This window comes from Vulpes lagopus, chromosome 4, assembly GCF_018345385.1.
Source record: "Vulpes lagopus strain Blue_001 chromosome 4, ASM1834538v1, whole genome shotgun sequence".
Lineage (NCBI taxonomy): Eukaryota > Metazoa > Chordata > Mammalia > Carnivora > Canidae > Vulpes > Vulpes lagopus.
In genome coordinates this window covers 14,176,479-14,196,190 of record NC_054827.1, presented here as the reverse complement: position 1 = coordinate 14,196,190, position 19,712 = coordinate 14,176,479, and the positions used below count along the sequence as shown (strand labels likewise).

Below are 19,712 nucleotides of genomic sequence, written 5' to 3'. Positions count from 1 at the left end.
TTTTGGGGAAAATGTAGTCTTCTTATTAAGATAGGTATTTTGCTTTCCACACTGCCAGGGTGACCACAGTCCATCTGAGAGGTTAACTATAGTAGGACACTCAGTTTTGGCCACCATCCTTTTAAAAGCACTTGAAGAAGTTATTAGCATTCATAAGTTAGTGATTAAAAGGGTTTTTTATTATTATTATTAAAAGGGTTTTTAAAAAAATCCCCTTAGGAGAAAATGTTAAAGGAAATAGACATATTTCATTTGCAGAACAGTAGTCTGATAGGTGACCACAGGATTATACCAGTGTCCGTTCATTCTGAGCCAGAGAATAAAACAGAAACAAAAGTAGAAGTGACCAGAGCCTTTCACAGTTGCTGGGGAAGAGGGCTGTCATCTCCAGCAGGAGGAGAGTTAGAGAAGACGCTATTCGGGAGAAAGACGGAAGAATAAAAAGATGGAATGGAAAATAAGATGACCTGGATTCCAATCCTGGTTGGGCCACTATGAACACATCCTGTGATAAATCAATCAAACTCTCTGGGGCCAGTTCCTCTCATCTTAAAACAACTGACCTAGATTAGAAGCTGACATTTTTAACTAAAACTCACAGAGGAAATGCATGCTATGTTGTAGTCCGCTCATGCATATATGCATTTCCACATATAGAACATAACCCACATATAAAACTAAGAAGTTCTATGAAACAATGAGTGCTTTGAATACGTTTATTCCCTTAATTCTCACCAACTCTGTGAGAGAGACTTAGGTGCCATCAATATTTGTATTTTATTGATGAAGGAGAGAGAGAAAGAGATGCAGTGACAAGTCCCAGGTCATACAGCTACTAAATAGCACAGCTAGGATCCCAACTCAAGCAGTCTGGCTCCTGAGTCTGTACTTTCAACCACACTTCATGACTGCCTTTTTCTTTGTGCTGAAATCCAACCTACTCAGTGTTCTTTCCATCACTGCCATCATTAATTGATTTCGCTTCCCACTAAAGAGTCACAACTGGCAGCTTCAAAAATCAGTGGCCCTAGGGCAGCCCCGGTGGCCCAGCAGTTTAGCGCTGCCTTCAGCCCAGGGCATGATCCTGGAGACCAGGGATCGATGTGGGGCTCCCTGCCTGGAGCCTGCTTCTCCCTCTGCCTGTAGCTCTGCCTCTCTCTCTCTCTCTCTCTCTCTCTCTCTCTCATGAATAAATAAATAAGATCTTAAAAACAACAAAAACAAAAACAAAAAAACAAAAATCAGTGGCCCTAGATGATCCCTAGCTCTCTTTCAGCTCTGGAGTTTTATGAGGCTCGACAGAGATCAGACAATTCTTCATCCTGAAGGATTTACACTAAATGGTTTGGTCTATGAGTTAATTTCCAAATGTCAAGCTGAAAATGCCATTTTGCCAGTATCCACAGCAAAGGAGAAAGGTTAATCAGTTTCCTTAATGTAAAAATTGAAATGAGCTCTTAAGCATCTTCTTGCTTAGTAACTACACCTTGTGTTTATGAGTATTCGTACCTCACTAAGTTTCCTGTGTAAATTCTGGAACTCGCTAAGCCTTCTGGGGACGGTCCAGTTCTTAGTTTCAACTCCTCCAACTTCTTGTAAGCTTACCATGACGAAGTAACAGGGCATTTGCTCACCGTTCTCTTCTGTAACCTTGGAAAAAACAAAAACAACAACAAAAAGCATGGTGAGCATGTGTGGTAGGCAAGATTTTTAAGTATCCCCCAAGATTTCCTACTCCCTAGTGTACACGTCCTGCATAATCCCTGGGACGGTGAATATGATGGAATCTATTCCCACAATTAGGTTATGTTTTTTTTTTTTAATTTTTATTTATTTACGATAGTCACACACAGAGAGAGAGAGAGAGGCAGAGACACAGGCAGAGCGAGAAGCAGGCTCCATGCACCGGGAGCCCGATGTGGGATTCGATCCCGGGTCTCCAGGATCACGCCCTGAGCCAAAGGCAGGCGCCAAACCGCTGCGCCACCCAGGGATCCCAGGTTATGTTTTTTGATGGCTGACCTTAACACAGTGGGATTCCACGGGTAAGGCTTGACCCAATCACACAAGCCCGTTAAGAGCAGAGACTCCTCGGGCTGGCAGCAGCTAGTAGCAGGAGGAGAGGAAGTCATCAAGACCCAAAGTGCGAGAAAGATTCCACACGTGGTGCTAGCATGAAGGAGGAGAGGGGTGCGTGGAAGGATGCCGCAGTGCTTCCACTGACAGCAAAAGAGAACAGAGATGGTTCTAGAAACACATGGAACTGAATTCTTCTGACAACCTGGATGAGCCTGGAACTGGATTTTTCCCCAGTCTCCAGACAGGAACTCAGTCTGGCCAGTATGTTGACTTCAGTCTAATGATACAATGAGTAGAGGACACAGGCATGCAGTGCTGGATTTTCAACCTACAGAACTGTGAGCTAATAAGTCGGTATGTTTTAAGCCATGAAATTTGTGGTAACTGGTTACACATCAAAAGAAAACTAATATAGCCGACTTAGCATCATGTGTTTTTCTTTGAAGAAACAAATTAACAGCAAGCAAACAGATGTAAGATATGCCAAAACCTGTCTCAGAAAAGGATAAAGCCTTTTCCAGTTTAATTTCTGGAGTCAACAAACTATGATTTAAGGGGAAAGGAGAGAAAATGAGTGGGAAATATCAGAGGGGAAGACAGAACACAAGAGACTTCTAACTCTGGGAAACGAACAAAGGGTAGTGGAAGGGGAGGTGGGTGGGGGTTGGGGTGACTCGGCGACGGGCACTGAGGGGGGCACTTGATGGGATGAGCACTGGGTGTTATGCTATAATGTTGGCAAATTGAACTCCAATAAAAAACTATACAAAAAACCCCAAATCATGATTTCAATTTTCATGAAATTTTACATTGAAACACTTTTTTCCCTCTACCTTATAATTCCTTAAGACATACACATATACACACAGTATCACAACTCAGGAGAGACCAGTATTATACACAAACAGATTAAGAAAAGAAGCAAAAAGAAAATGCATGCATATATGAATTTAAGCTTGAACTAGCATCATAAATCGAATTAAACACAAAGAGTAAGAAAGGCAAAGGAGATACACAAGACTCCCGAGTATGCACAGAGCCCTGTGAGGTAGGACCATTGTCCCACTGTGAGGATGCAGGAGGTGAGGGCATGCACAGGGTCCCTGGGTTATCCTAGGATCACACATCTAGTAAGGGAGTCAGCCAGGATCAGAACTCAGGAGAATCTGGCATGATGCAGACAGACACCTCTTCTACACATTCCCCTGTGGGATTGCCTTGTGAACCCTGGTAGTCGGGGGACTCCTTCATGTCCATGTCCACGATCTTTTCTGTGACCAAGGTGTCACAACAAACTCTGGCAGCTTACCTTAATAGCCGTGTATTAAAGCCATGGTGAAGCACTTGGTTCAGCACTCACGTAATATGGATGCTTTCATGGGAGCTCTTGGAGAATGTGCTTTGTCTGCTATCTAATCTAGAGGTGAACTTATTACGACTGTGAATTCCAAGCCCTCCCCACACCACAGTAAGAGTGTGAATGTGAGCACGGGGTGTTATATACAATGGATGAATTACTGAAAACTACATCTGAAACTAATGATTTACTATATGTTGGGTAATTAAATTTTAAAAAATAGTATGACATTAACACTATGTTACTCGTGATCTTGTCATTCGTGTGGACCTGACCTTCATCTCCAGATTTCCACAGGACACAGAGTAGGGCAAGTGGTAATGAAGAAGTTGTAAACATTAACAACGTAAATGCCCATATGCATCTCTCCTTGAAAAGAAATTATTTTTACAGACAAAAGAGATCTAGTATATTCTGAAAACTGTTACCCATCTCCCTCAAAGAATAGCAAAATATTTTCTAATTCAAAGGAAAAAATATTCATTATTAAAGATCTTAGAGCAACGGAGATTTGTAAATGAAGTCAGGAGAATGGAGCAATCAGAAACACGTACACTTTTAATTTTTCACCACCAAATTTCAAGTAGTGCCTTCCATTTTATTTTAGCCCTCAATGGAAAAATAAAATGGCAATTCAGAGGCATTAACTGTCTCTTTGTGAAAGTTGCTTACAATTCCAGTGAATAAGGACAACCTGAAGTGGAGTGAGATCAGATCTACCCCAAGTCCACAGTCATGGGTGAGACAGTGAAAACAGTGCAGAAGGAAAGAGAATAAATGTAGTCTATGAGAACAAACATAGGTGTCCTACCCTCAACCTTAATTCTCTGGGAAAGAATCTTCTCTTATAAAGTCATACTCTTAAAATAAATGAGGAGGAAAAGCAGTCAGGCCTACCTCTCCACTGGTGATGGAGGCTTTCCACATCCCAAGGTTCTCACACCACCAATCTGTTCTTGCCATGTGTAGCTGTAGGTCTGTACGTTCTTTCTCTATTAGAATTATTTCCTCCTTCAACTTGAAAACAATCTGCCAAAGGAAAAACATCCTGAGAATTATAAAACCACTTAAAATGCTACACAATTCAGCAAAGTAGCAGGATATAAAATCAACAGGCAAAAATCAGCTGCATTTCTATACACTAACAATGGACAATCCAAAAAGGAAATTAAGAAAACAATTTCATTTACAATAGCCTAAAAATAATAAAATACTTAGAAATTAAATAAGGAAGTGAAAAACTTCTATAGTAAAAACTACAAAACACTGATGAAAGAAATTAAAGAAGAAATATGTGTATGGAATGATCTCCAAATATTCATGGATTATAAGACAAACATTGCTAAGATGTCAGTACTACACAAAGCAACCTACTGATTGAACACAATCTCTAAAAAATCCAGTGTGTTTTTGCAAAAATAGAAAAATCCATTGTAAAATATATATGGCCTCTCAAGGGAGACAGAATAGCCAAAAACAATCTTGAAAAAGAACAAAGTTGGAGGACTCACACTTCTTGATGTCAATACTTACTACAAAGCTACATTAATGAAAATATATGGTACTCGGATGAAGACAGACATGTAGACCAATGGAACAGAATTGACAACCAAGAAATAAACCTTTGCATATATGGTCAAAGGGTTTTTTCATAGGGGTGCCATCACCATACAATGGGAAAAGTACAATCTCTTCAACAAATAGTGCTGAGAAAACTGGATATCCACATGCAAAATAATGAAGTTGGACCCTTACCTAACATCCTAGACAACAATTCAACTCAAATTGGATAAAAGACCTAAATGTAAGAGCTAAAACTATAAATTCTTAGAAGAAAACAGCGGAAAAGTTTCTTGGCTATGACACCAAAGGCACAGACAGCAAAATATAGAAAAATTGGACTTCATAAAAATTTAAAACTTTTGTGCAAAGAATACTATCAACACAGTACAAAGGCAACCCACAGGATTGGAGAAAATATTTGCAAATCATGTATCTGATAGGGTATTAACATCCAGAATATATAGAGAACTCTTAAAACTTAAGAACCAAACAGTCTGATTCAAAAATGGGCAAAGGATTTGAATAGCATTTCTCCAAAAAATATATATAAATGGCCAAAAAGTGCATGAAAAGATACTCAACATAACTAATCACTAGTGAAATGCAAATCAAAACCACAATGAGATATCACGATACACCCATTAGGATGGTTACTATCAAAAAAGTGAAAAACAACAATTACTGGTGAAAACATACAGAAATTAGAAACTGTATGCACTATTGGTGAGAAGGTTTAGAGTGGTGCCACCATTACAGAAAATAGTACGGAGATTCCTCTATGAATGTTTTTTTAAAGATTTTAAAAATTTATTTATTCATGAGAGACTCAGAGAGAGATGCAGAGACATAGGCAGAGGGAGAAGCAGGCTCCCCATAGGGAGCCCAATGTGGGACTCAATCCCAGGAACCCAGGATCATGACCTGAGCCAAAGGCAAGAGGCTCAACCACTGAGCCACCACCAGGCGCCCTCCTCTAAGAATTAAAAACAGAATTACCATATGACCCAGCAATTCACTTCTGGGTACATATTCAAAAGAGCTGAAAGCAACATCTTGAAAAGCTATTTGCACCCTCATGTTTGAGGCAGCATTATTCACAATACTTAAAGAGTGGAAGCAAACCAAATTTCCACTGACGAATGAATGGATGAACACAATGCTGTATATACATACAATGGAAAATTACTCAGCCTTAAAAAGGAAGGAAATTTTGACACACGGTATACAAATGAACCTTGAAGACATTATGCTAAGTGAAAAAAGCCAGTCACAAACAATGAATACTTATAACTCCACTCATGATGTATTTCAGAGGAGTTAAAGCCATAAGAGATAGAAGTAGAATGGTGGTTCCTAGGGGGCTGGGGAGGGAGGAATGGGAAATACTACTTCCTGGGTACAGGGTTTCAGTTTTGCCATATGAAAGGAGTTCTATAGATGGATGGTAGTGACGGCTGCATAACAGTGTGAATATACAGACACTGAACTCTACACCTACAATGGTTAACTTTTATGTTATGTATATTTTGCCACAGTTTTCTTAAAACATAAGTAATTTTATTTAAAAAAAAAAGCTATGCTCATCATTCCCTTGGATCTCTTTCATGAGAAAACCCATAAGGATATGTAATTCTGTGGTTTGAGGGCAGAAGCTTTGCCCCAAAACTCTCCTGAACAAGCAGGCTACAAGGACTCTTTCCTTGCTCAAAAAGCCTACAGGAAGCCCTCCCAGCCTAAACCGTGTCCTGCATTTCATCATCAGCCAGGGCTGTAAACTATCTGCTTCATTTCCATGTGAGCAGGCTTTGGTTTGACCACAGCATGTTTGCTCCCTAAAGGCACGTCAGGCTCTGTGTATCACTGATTCCCCACAGTGACTGGCACAGCATCATACATTTACTCATCACTTATGTTGCTGAACACACACTCAGAAATTACCAGACGAGCTCAGTTTGGCAGACTGAAGAGCATCAGCTGTGCCAATATTAGAGACATTCCCTGTTGGACTCTGAAGAGGCATAACCACAAAGCAAAAAGCCACACCACTGCTTGGGTTTGCAAAATGCCAGTTAGGGAGATTCTGTTTACATTTTTAAACTTTCCAATTCTGTTGGCTTTTAGCCAATTTATTTCTTGCGTAATTCTGTGAGGTTCTCTAAACTGTGATTCACAGTATTTGAAAGAAAAATAAAATTAAAAAGATTGTCCTTGCAGAGTTAATTTACTTCCAGAAATGAGTCTGGCAAAAAAAAAAGAAATGCTTTGCCCTTTTCTGCAAAAGGCCTGCAGGGAGCCAGGTGAGAAGACACAGAACCACTCACTGCTGATGACTGGGGGAAAACCCCAGATGGAAGATTAATGACGAGTGTTTTTCTCATTCCATACTAGAAGCAAAAAAAAGTAACAATGGAACTCACAGCTTAAAATTCTTTTTAGGGAAATTGTGATGCTTTGCAACAGAAACTGAAAACTATTTCATCAAATCAGAAAAATGGAAACTTTCAAAGACAACCTTGAAAGCAAAAGAGTTACCTTCTTGTCAGGTTTTGGTGCATTTTGAATAGAATTTAGAGCTTGCCTTTTATATTCAAGTTTCTCATTTAGTTCTCGTAGTTTGTTTACAGCAAAGCTGGCTTGTTCATTAATCCGACTGGTGCCTTCATCTACAGCTTCCTCGCCAGTCTCGCCTGCCGGGCCCTGGGGGACAAAGTCACATGAATCACACTATCTTCTAACGTTGGACTGTTCAGCGATCATTACCTAGCGTGTAGGTTTCTCTATCATTACACCACACTGTGCCCCAAGTACTGGATTCCACTAAGGAAAGGCTCTATGGCAGAAAGCCCAGGAGCACTGCTTTTCCTCAGCAAAGTAACAAACCAAAGTTATTTGGAACCAAAGTAACTGGTGTTCAGGATTGCAGCGAAAAAATAAACATTTAATAGCCTGAAAATAAATATTTAATAGCCTGAAAAAATAAACATTTAATAGCCTTTTTAAGTGGAGATGTGTGGGGTGGGGAGGTGGATTCTATACCACTATCTTCCAAACGGTACCCAAGCGAATCTGCTTAGAACAAGGGAAGGCAACTGAATTCTCTGCCCAGCTCAACTCGAATGTTCTGGGCCCAATCTGGGACAAAGACGCTGAGGTACTATGGCTTCCTTTCCAGCTCCAAAGAATATTATAGAAAACTCACACAAGTCCTTTTAAAATAAAATTTCCAAATTCCCATTAGTGAAAGTATTTCCAGTATACACTTTGTTCAGTCCTTCTCTTGAAGATGTATTTTAGAAATCAACAGATCATTTTACAAGTAAAATGGTAGTATTTCAAAGCAACAATATTCAAAAAGAACTGTGTCACTGAAAAATCTGGAAGAGATCACCAACAGCGTATAGATTTATGCGGGGTACTATAAAGAACTGCTGAGAACAGGCTTCTCCTGTGTTTATACTCTTGCACAGTCTTCCAGAATTTTTTCCTCCAATTTTTAGTTAATTGTAACAAACAGTATAATATAATTTTTTTCCAAACAAGTGAAGTATTAATAATTCTAGAAAAACAAGCTGTTTTTATTTTCATAGGGTCTTTTAAATCCTTGTCCGTGAGTTTACATATCATGACATAATTCTACACCTTGTGTACACAGACAGGTATTCTGTTTTTTCCATATAATTTACGATGCCGCATATTTTGAGGGTATTAATTACAGGCTTCAAAATTATAATTTTTGGCTGTCTAGTATCCTAGGAGTTGACAGTACACTGAGGCATACTCCTACTGCTCCTACTACTGCTCTTCCTGTTCTGGGTTGATTCTGTGGACTTGGAATCCCAAAAGGACCAAAACCAATTCCATTATACAAAAGCTTTTCTACCCTTTAGTTATGGTCTTAAATTTCTAGAAGTGGGATTACGTTACAAAGAGTAGGAGTTTTCAAAAGGTCAATGATACATATTTCCCTTGAGTCCTAGGTGAAATTGGAAAATTCTTCAGGTTTGTTTACTATTACCATTCATATTAACTGTCAGTTTAAGACTTTATTCAATTTATCTGTTGGGTACTGACAATTTCAATTAATTTGAATAACCTTTTCTATAGCATTTGCAAATTAGCCATTTTAATTTTTGAGGTAGAGAGATAACACAGTTAAACTGACCAAAAAAAATTAAAAATAGTTTAAAAATTGACCTATCTTAAAAATCAGATGCAATGAGTTAATGACTTTTGGGCCACTTTGGTGGTGTTATACACTGAAGTGTAAAGAACTAAGTAATAAGTATTTTAAAAAGTCTGAAGGAATGAATTTCAGAGTTACTGACTTCTAACACCATTAAGAACAAGCACTTGAGGATGGAACTGGGGGGGTGGCGTATTATCCTGAGTGAAATAAGTCAATTGGAGATGGACAAACATATGGTCTCATTCATTTGGGGAATATAAAAAATAGTGAAAGGGAATAAAGGGGAAAGGAGAGAAAATGAGTGGAAAATATCAGTGAGGGAGACAGAACATGAAAGACTCCTAACTCTGGGAAATGAACAAGGGCTAGTGGAAGGGGAGGTGGATGGGGGGTTGGGGTGACTGGGTGACGGGCACTGAGGGGGGCACTTGAAGGGATGAGCACTGGGTGATATGCTATATGTTGGCAAATTGAACTCCAATTAAAAAAAAAAAAAGAACAAGCACTTGATTCCTCAGAGATTGAGATATAACTGGGCAGAAAAAAATCCAAGATAAATTATAATCTTTCCAAGTAGGGAAACTATAAAACACATTTTTCTTTGCACCTTCACAAATCTTAAAACTCATATAAATCATTAATAGTAAATGACAGGTCGCAACTAAGGCTCTCCAATTAAATGACCGTGCACTTAAGAAAATTAGACTTCAGGTGTAGTTGAGCAAGGTTTTCTTTGGAACATCTTACTTATATCTGATTTTTTTCAATTTCAAAATATTTCTGTAACTCCTTCCACATTCTCCCTCTCTCACTTCCCCATCCTTTGTCTATTCTCATGCTGCTCTAAATCCTACTGATTCTCTTACCTGGCCTAAGCCACAAATGTCCCATCCTGCAGACTTTCTGCCTTTGTGTTTTCAGGGTGTGTCTCAGGTAAAGAGGGGGTGGTGAGGTCTTGGACTCAACACAAGGCGGTGGTAGGCAGTTGTCCACAAGAACAAGGGAAGAGGTGTGTAAGTTCTACTTAAAGTCCTATACTTAACGGATCAAGAAGCAAACCAAATTCAGCTTATACAATGGCCCATCTAGTTATATTTTTGAGCTTAACCACTGAGAAGAGAGGAGAAAATTAAATGTGACTCACCAGTTCATCCTTGCTGGAAATCAACTGTGAGACATGTTTCTCTTCCTCTTTTATCATCAGTTTCTCATACAGGTCACTGACAATAAATGATGGGTAATACCTATCTTTTAGGGTCTCATAAACATCTCCCTGGATTTTGTAGAACACTTCAATACCTTTATTTCCTACAAGACACTGCTGGATTTCTTTGTAAAGTGATTTTTCCACAGATATTTCTTTGCTTTCCACAAAGAAATTCTGGTAAATTTCACCAACTAATTGCGGAATTTCATTCTGAAAAGAGAGGAAGATGAAGAACAAAAAAGGCATGAAATCTCATCTCTGACAAAAAGGATTAGCTTCTGAATTCTCTACATTTTAAAGCTGGAAGCAAGACGCTTGGAATGTACACTAGTACCAGTGTGGCTCTTTGGCTTTTGTGTAGCACATTAAGAATCAAGAGTCAAGAGTCAGATCCTGAAAAGACATGGCCTCCTTAAAATGAACACTTCAGTTGAATAATTAACAAATGTAATTTCTTTTAAATGCCAGAAAGAGAAAAATGACAACAGCTCTCTTCTTGCAATGGACTCCTCGTAAATCTGAATTCCACAGCTCAAATACTAGCTAAATTCGATTTGGCTTTTTAAAATCTAATATAAGTAATTGGCTGTGCCATTTCTCGCTCCAGAAAAAAAAGTCAATATTATGTAATTTAAGAAAAAAAGAAAAAATTTTTTCAGAATGATGATTTATTACATTATAATCAAGCTTATATTAGACAGTTTAGTCTTAAACATTATACTTAGGTCACAGCCAGCTGCCTTCGCAAATGCAAATCTCTTCTGGTTAACATAATATTTATATTTCCTCTAGACACATCTCATTAACTCTAGGAATGTTATACAAAGTCTTCAACAAAAATGAAGACAGAGGCGCCTGGCTGGCTCAGTTGGTTGAGTGTCCAACTCTTGGGTTTCGGTTTAGGGGGAGATCTCTGGGGTCACATGGCTATGCCACTCCAGTGGAATCTGCTGGAGATTATCTCCTTCTCCGTCTCTGCTCCTCCCTGCTGCTCAGCTCTCTTTCTCTAAAGTAAGTAAATAACATCTTTGAAAAAAAAAAGACAAACAAGCTCCATGAATGAAGGCTGTGAATTCACCGAACATCCCAGAACATTTTACATCCAAATCAGTGTTGGTAGGTCAAAATAGCTAGTGTTGCATTTAACGAAGCTACATGCTCTTATTCCACTGAAATCTTTCAAATTGTCTTCAGTAGTTTAGGAAAATTCTTTAGATTGCTCTTGCAACATTCCCTCGAGAGCAGCCAAAAGTCACTCAGAATCAAGTCTAGTAAATAAATAAAATATATAATAAAGTGGCCAAAAAACAGTATTTGGTAAAATGAGGTTAATTGCTGGCTTACAAATTAACAAAGAAAGGCATTTCTAAGAAGATTTAAAAATACTATGAGAATGAATTTCATTCCTTAACTAATGTAATTTATGATGTATTTTAAAGTTCTAAAGTTCAGTTCTAAAGTGCACATAATAATTTAATGTACTCACTGTTCTTTGTGCTTATTTTAATAAGCTTCTCAAAATATACGCCTTATATATGTTATAAATATTGTTATGTATAGTTATAGACACATATCAACATATATAATTCACATTAAACAAATTGAGAACTTGCCAAGTGCAAAACACAATGGTTATTGTTGGGGTTTTCACTGTAAGAGGCATCTATAACCAAAAATGTTCTTTTGTGTTTCTCAATTCAATCATATTTTGTGTATTTATTTTTAAAAAGATGTATTTATTTTTTTATTTGAGAGAGAGAGAGAGAGAGAGAAAGAGAGCGCTGGGGGTGGGGCAGAGGGAGAGGGAAAGAGAATCCACGAGCAGATGCTCCACTGAGTGCTGAGCCCCACATGGGGCTTGATCCCAGGACCCTAAGATCAAGACCTAAGCCAGCTACTACATGACTAGGCCACCCAGGTGCCCCTTTAATTCAATCATATTTTAAATGAAATAAAAGAAGAATGGTAGTATAAAATTTGCACATGATAATATTACAATAATAAGGTTATGAGACTAAAGTGTAGATGAGAAGATCAATTCATTGTAACAGCAATGTGGATATATTTAAGCCTTTTTATAATGCATTAAAAAAATTAATGCCTGTAGGCAAATTCAATATTTTGGTACATTTATAAGTCATTTTTTCCCTTGACTACACATTCAAAAGCATCTTTTTGTAAAAATAAAATCTAATTTTATTTACTATTACAGGCTGGAACATAATCCCATTATTATTATTATTTTTTTTAATGTTCACTGTCTTTATTCCATTTCCTTGGTAATATTAGTAGAGACTGTTGAAAATTATGAAACTGTAAACTTTTTAAGATTTTATTTATTTATTCATGAGAGAGAGAGAGGGAGAGAGAGAGAGAGAGAGGCACAGAGACATAGGCAGAGGGAGAAGCAGGCTCCATGAAGGGAGCCCCATGTGGGACTCGATCCTGGGACTCCAGGAATCATGCCCTGAGCCGAAGGCAGGCCCTAAACCGCTGAGCCACCCAGGGATCTCCTATTTTTGGTTTTAAATAGTCCTTTAATGTATACTTCTCTTAAAGCTTCACTGAGAAACACACATACACTGCCTAACATGCAAGTTTTCATCACCTAGTGATTAAAATTCCTTTGATGCTGTATATACTACACCTTGTTAGCACTCTTTAAATACTCCACAGACTCCCAAAAACTAATCAGAGCTCTCTTGTCCATCCTTTCCATGTATATTCGAAAGTGCTCTCGGTAGGAAGTACTGGCCAAGATATCTTCAAACTGAAGAATCTATTAAGGAAATTTAAGACAAAAAATTAAGAAGTTAAAAATCAAATTTTAATTATCAGTTTCCTTTAAATTCTAATGGATTAGTTTCTACATTCAGGAAGGGAAAAAAGTCTCATTTTTTAAGATCATAGTGTAATATGGTATTTCTCTCTACTTCTGAAATATTAAATGGAAAAAGTTTAAGATTCAAAATGTACATATTCAAAAAATACCAATTTTCAATTATTCATCCATGTATTGAGCAAAAGATCTACTTAGCATCTACTCTGTCTCAGGCACATTTCTCGGAAATGAAATGGACAGAAATCCCTGCCCTGTGGGATATACTGCTAAAAGCAACAAATGCAAATAGAAAAATCAAAGAGAAATGCATAAAAGACCAGGAGGCTAGAGTCATTTTTGTCTTCCTTTTTTTTTTTAATTTTTATTTATTTATGATAGTGAGAGAGAGAGAGAGAGAGAGAGAGGCAGAGACATAGGCAGAGGGAGAAGCAGACTCCATGCACCAGGAGCCCGACGTGGGATTTGATCCTGGGTCTCCAGGATCGCGCCCTGGGCCAAAGGCAGGCGCTAAACCGCTGTGCCACCCAGGGATCCCTCATTTTTGTCTTCCATTCTGCTTTTATAGAGCTGAGGAAAATTGATTTTATATCTTGTTCTTTAGTTTACAGTATCATATTCATTTTAAAAATCTTTTGTAAATATCATTTTAATTGGTTCATAATATTACACTGTATGAGTGTATCAAAATTACTCCTTTGTTTACTATATTGCATGCTTACAAGAAAAGAAAAACCGTATCTGGAGACACAATGGGCACAACCTTGAGCAAAGGCTGCCATAGTAGAAGAAAGCAGATCACCTTCATAATTATTCATAACTCAATTAATTAGGGGAAATGCCTCAAATTAATTCAGAAGGAATTGAAACCCCATATCCTTAGCTCTTAGATTAAAAAAAAAGACATGTAAGTATAATTCGAATGCAATTAACAGAAGAACTTATCATTCAAGATTTTAAAAATTTTAATTATGGCAATTGGAAGTTTTTGGAAACTTTACTGGTAAGATCTTTCTATAATCAAGTGCATATGATCAACATAAATTCAACTCTTTTGCTGACAGTGGGTCCTCAATAGGTTTTGCGAGCAGAAAGGAGCAGGCATTTTTATAACAACTTCTGGTAACTAATTAAAGGAGACAGTCATCCCATGCTACGGATCACTAACAAGTAGAGTCCATAAGTATTTCAGACAATTCGTAGTTAGTTAACTAACTTTGGAAGATCATAGCATGTATCTTTATGTAAACCCTACCAGTAAAGTATATTAAAGTACAAGTTCTATCTGTATATTGTCCACAGACGTTTGTAGGAATCCACATCAACTTTGGATCAGCATAAAGATCACTCAGGCAGCTACCGATTTTTAGTATAGGGAGAAGCTGAGCAGAAAGAGTATTCAAGGAAATCTAATGAACTCTTCCCTGTATGATTTTCCTTGGATCGAAGTGAATTCCAAGTTAGATACAAATTCACATATCTGCAAAACCAAGTTCAAAATGTCTTCTAAAATATTAGCCATTTTTGGATTTTTATTGACTTATGAATATTCTATGTTCAGCTCCAAAAGTGCAGATATATATAAATAAATGACAGCAAATACATCTCAAGTATAATCAAACATCTGATATATCTCTTACTTTGACTGATGGATTAACCAAATTCTCTGCTCCATTTGTTTTTTTTTTTTTCCTTCTCTTGAAGAGAGAAGAGCATTTCACTGTGTAACATCTACACTAATGGTATGGGTTTGGGTAAACAGGATGAGTAGATAGTATACTTCAGAGTCAAATGTACTCATCTGAGATTAATTAATTCTAATTCACCTGAGATTAATTAATTTTACTTTATGTTATTTTTATTTTTTTAAATATTTTATTTATTTATTCATGAGACACACACACACACACACACACACACACACACACAGAGAGAGAGAGAGAGGCAGAGACACAGGCAGAGGGAGAAGCAGGCTCCATGCAGGGAGCCTGATGTGGGACTCGATCCCAGGTCTCTAGGATCACATCCTGGGCTGAAGGCAGAAGCTAAACCACTAAGCCACCCAGGGATCCCACTAAGCCACCAGGGATCCCAACTAATTTTAATTCTGAGATTTTTGTGTGAAAGTGCAAAGAGAAGGGTGGGTAGATCAAGGTTGACCACTATTAAAGCAATCATTTTTAAAAAACTATAGATGATGTAACAACAATTAACATTCACTAAGGGATCCCATACAGCAAACACTGTGCTCTTAATTTATTTGTTGGGTCAGCTCTTTTCTTTCTGTCCTAAGACCCCTGGTAATTTTGCGGGGAGGGCTACCACAATCAATGATCTCATGGTAGGAGACAAAAAACTGACCTAGTAGAAGCTACATGTGCTAAAGGCCATGAAGCATTTCAGGCTGGAAGGCAGATCATTCTCTATTCCTCTTCAGGGATTTTTATTTACAGCAGTTTCAGTCTTTTCCAGTCCCACTGGATCTGGTTTCATGATACTTATTTGTAAACTTAGTTTTATCTTTTGTGTGAATTACTTCTTACCCAGCTAGTTCATTTTTCTCCAGGAAGAGAAAAAGCACTCAAAAGTACCTCAGGAAAAAGTACCTCAGGGTCTTAGAGGAACAAATGTGTTCCTAATATACCCAACATGTTACCAAGAATGATAGGATTCTCTAGTTACAAAACATACCCAATATACTCATGAGACTGTCTCCAGCATAACAATATGTAGAATTAGGATTTTGAGAATTACAATTGGATTTTTCTTATATCTATATCATCACTAAAAATAATAATCTATGCCAGTAATAACATATATTTATTGAGCGCTCATATACCAACTGGTGTACTCATCCCATTATGTGCATTATTTAATGGATGCCACCCAAAAGGTACATACAATTAACTCAATTTTACAAATAGAGTACAAAGACGCTAACTTGTCCAAAGATAATCCCAGTAGATATGGGATTGGAAGCCAGGCTTTCCGACTCTGTAGCACAGCTTCTTAACCATAATTAAATAGTTCCTCTCCTTAAGAAATTACTGCTTTGCGTTTGTAGCAAACTATAAATAGTATGGAACTCAGAAAGGAAAGATGCATTTTAAAAAGATGCTCTACAAGAAATCCAGCAGAAACAAAAAGTCAGAGAATCTTTTCATATCCAAGTGCAGAGTCCTAGGCTATATTTGATGGTGTGCATTTTGAGTCTCAGATCAAATATAAATTGATATGAAAATTGATCTTACAGTGGGTTGGAAGATGGCAGCACAGTAGCAGGACCACAGGCTTGCCTTGTCCCACAAACAAAACTAGATAACTATCAAATCATCCTAAATGCCCCAGAAACTGCCTTGAAGACTGTCAGAACACACTCCACAACTAAAGACAGAGAAGAAGCCACACTGATGAAGGCAGAAAGTGTGGACATGTGGTTTGGGAGAAATGGATCCCAGTGCTGCAATGAGGAGGGAGCCAGGGTCACAGACAAGGGTGAGTGACAGGGAAACTAGACTTTAAAACAAAAATTGTAACAAGAGACAAGAAAGGACACTATATAATAAATAAAGGAGACAACCCAAAAAGAAGATACAACAATTATAAATATTTAATGCACCCAACAGGGGAGCACTCAAATATATAAACAGTTAATATCAAACATAAAGGAACTGATGATAATACTATAATAGTAGGGGACTTTAACACCCTACTTATATCAAGGAACAGGTCATCCAATCGTAAAATCAACAAGAAAGCAATGGCTTTGAGTGACACACTGAACCCGGTGGATTCAATAGATATATTTGGAACATTTTATCCTAAACCAGAATACACATTCTTTTCAGGAGCACATGGAACATCTTCCAGAACAGATCATATATATTGGTCTCATTTATTGGTCTCAATAAATTAAAAAAAAGATCAAAGTCATACCATGCATCCTTTCTGGCCACAATGCTATAAAACTAGAAATCAACCACAAGAAAAAATCTGTAAAGATCAAAATTACATGGAGGTTAAATAACATGCTACTAAACAATGAATGAGTCAACCAGGAAATCAAAGAAGGAATTAAAAAATATATGGAAATAAATGAAAATGAAAACACAATGGCCCAAAACTTTGGGATGCAACAAAAACAGTTCTAAGAGGGAAGTATATAGCAACATAAGCCTACCTCAAGAAGCAAGAAAAGTCTCAAACAACCTAAACTTACATCTAAAGAACCTAGAAAAAGAACAACAAATTAAACCTAAAACCAGAATAAGAAAATAAAAAAGACTAGAGCAGAAATAAATTATACAGAAACCAACTCTGGGAAACAAAGGGTAGCAGAAGGGGAGGTGGGTTGGGAGATAGGGTAACTGGGTGGTGGGCACTAAGGAGGGCACTCAATGGGATGAGCACTGGGTGTTATACTATATATTGGCAAATTGAATGTAAATTTTAAAATTTTAAAACAAGCAAATAAAACACAAACAAAACCAATAGAACAGTTGAATAAAACCAGGATCTACTTCTTTGAAAAAAAAAATCTATGAAATTGACAAACTTCTACCTAGACTTAACAAGGAAAAAAGAGAAAGGACTCAAAATCACAAATGAGAGAAAAAAAATAACAACCAACACCACAGAAATATAAATAATTACAAGGGTATATTATGAAAACTATATGCCAACAAATTGGACAACCTAGAAGAATTGGATAAATTCCTAGAAACATACAAACTACCAAAACCGAAACAGGAAGAGTTAGAAAATTTGAACAGGCCAATGACCAGGGAAGAGATTAAATCAGTAATGAAAAAGCTCCCCAAAAACAAAGTCCAAGGCCTGATGGCATCACAGGTGAATTCTACCAAACATTTAAAGAAGAGTTAATACCTATTCTTTTCAAAGGGTTCCAAAAAATAGAGAAGGAAAATTCCAAATTCATTTTATGAGGCCAGCATTATCCTGACACCAAAATTAGATAAAAACAACACTAAATGATCAAATGGGATTTCTTCCTGAGTTGCAAGAATGGTTTGATACTCACAAATCGATACTCACAAATCAATCAATATGATACATCACTTCAATAGAATAAGGATAAAAACCATATGATCATTTCAGTAGATGTAGAAAAAGCATTTGACAAAGTACAACAACCATTCGTTATAAAAACCCTCAACATAGTAGATTTATTTTTTTTTTTTTTAATTTTTATTTATTTATGATAGTCACACAGAGAGAGAGAGAGAGAGAGAGAGGCAGAGACACAGGCAGAGGGAGAAGCAGGCTCCATGCACCGGGAGCCCGACGTGGGATTCGATCCCGGGTCTCCAGGATCGCGCCCTGGGCCAAAGGCAGGCGCTAAACCGCTGCGCCACCCAGGGATCCCAACATAGTAGATTTAGAAGGAATATATCTCAACATAATAAAGGCCATATATGAAAAATCCACAGCTAACATCATCCTTAATAAGGAAAAGCTCTCAGTTTTCCTAAAGTCAGGAACAAGAAAAGGAAACCCATTCTCGCCACTTTAATTTGACATCGTACTTGAAGTTCTATCTACAGCAATCAGAAAACAAAAACAAATAAAAGATGTTCAAATCAGTAAGGAAGAAGTAAAACCTTCACTATTTGCAGATGACATACTATACACAGAAAACCCAAAAGACTCCACCAAAACACTGCTGGAACTGATAAATGAATTCAGTTAAGTTACAGGATACAAAATCAATGTGCAGAAATCTGCTGCATTTCTATATACCAATAATGAAGCAGCAGAAAGAGCAATTAAGAAAACAATCCCACTTACAATTGCACCAAAAATAGTAAGATATCTAGGTACAAATCTAACCAAAGAGGTGAAAGACCTGTACTCTGAAAATTATAAAACAGTGATGAAAGAAATTAAGATCACACAAAGAAACTGAAAGACATTTCATGCTCATAGATTGGAAGAATATTGTTAAAATGTCTCTACTACCCAAAGCAATCTACATATTTAATGCAATCCCTATCAAAATACCAACAGCATTTTTTACAGAACTAGAACAATCCTAAAATTTGTATAGAGTCACAAAAGACTTCAAAAATAGTGAAAACAATCTTGAAATTGAAAAGCAAACCTGGAGGCATCAAATTCTGGACTCCAAGTTAGATTATGATCAATGGAACAAAGTAGAAAACCCAGAAATTAACCCACAACTATATGGTCAAAGCAGGAAAGAATATCCAATAGGAAAAGGCAGTCTAATGTCTTCAACAAATGGTGTTGGAAAAACTGGACAGCAACATGCAAAAGAAAGAACTGGATCACTTTATTATGCCATGCATTAAATTAAATTCAAAATGGATTAAAGATCTAAATATGAGGCCCAAAACCACAAAAATCCTAGAAGAGAACACAAGCTATAATTCCATTGACATCAATTATAGCAACTTCTTTCTAGATATGTCTCCTGTAGTAAGGGAAACAGAATAAAAAA

General features: G+C 37.3%; 1 protein-coding gene across 1 annotated transcript in view; it reads right to left on the bottom strand.

The window, feature by feature from the left end:
* Positions 1 to 19,712, bottom strand: part of SNX25 (sorting nexin 25) — a 131,895-nt gene that overhangs the window by 17,905 nt on the left and 94,278 nt on the right. The window contains exons 8-12 of the mRNA XM_041753079.1: positions 13,040 to 13,171; positions 10,330 to 10,602; positions 7,532 to 7,696; positions 4,334 to 4,465; positions 1,510 to 1,650 (exon numbers count right to left, since the gene is read on the bottom strand). Coding sequence (XP_041609013.1) covers positions 1,510 to 1,650; positions 4,334 to 4,465; positions 7,532 to 7,696; positions 10,330 to 10,602; positions 13,040 to 13,171 — 843 coding nt within the window. The remainder of the gene's footprint in view (positions 1 to 1,509; positions 1,651 to 4,333; positions 4,466 to 7,531; positions 7,697 to 10,329; positions 10,603 to 13,039; positions 13,172 to 19,712) is intronic.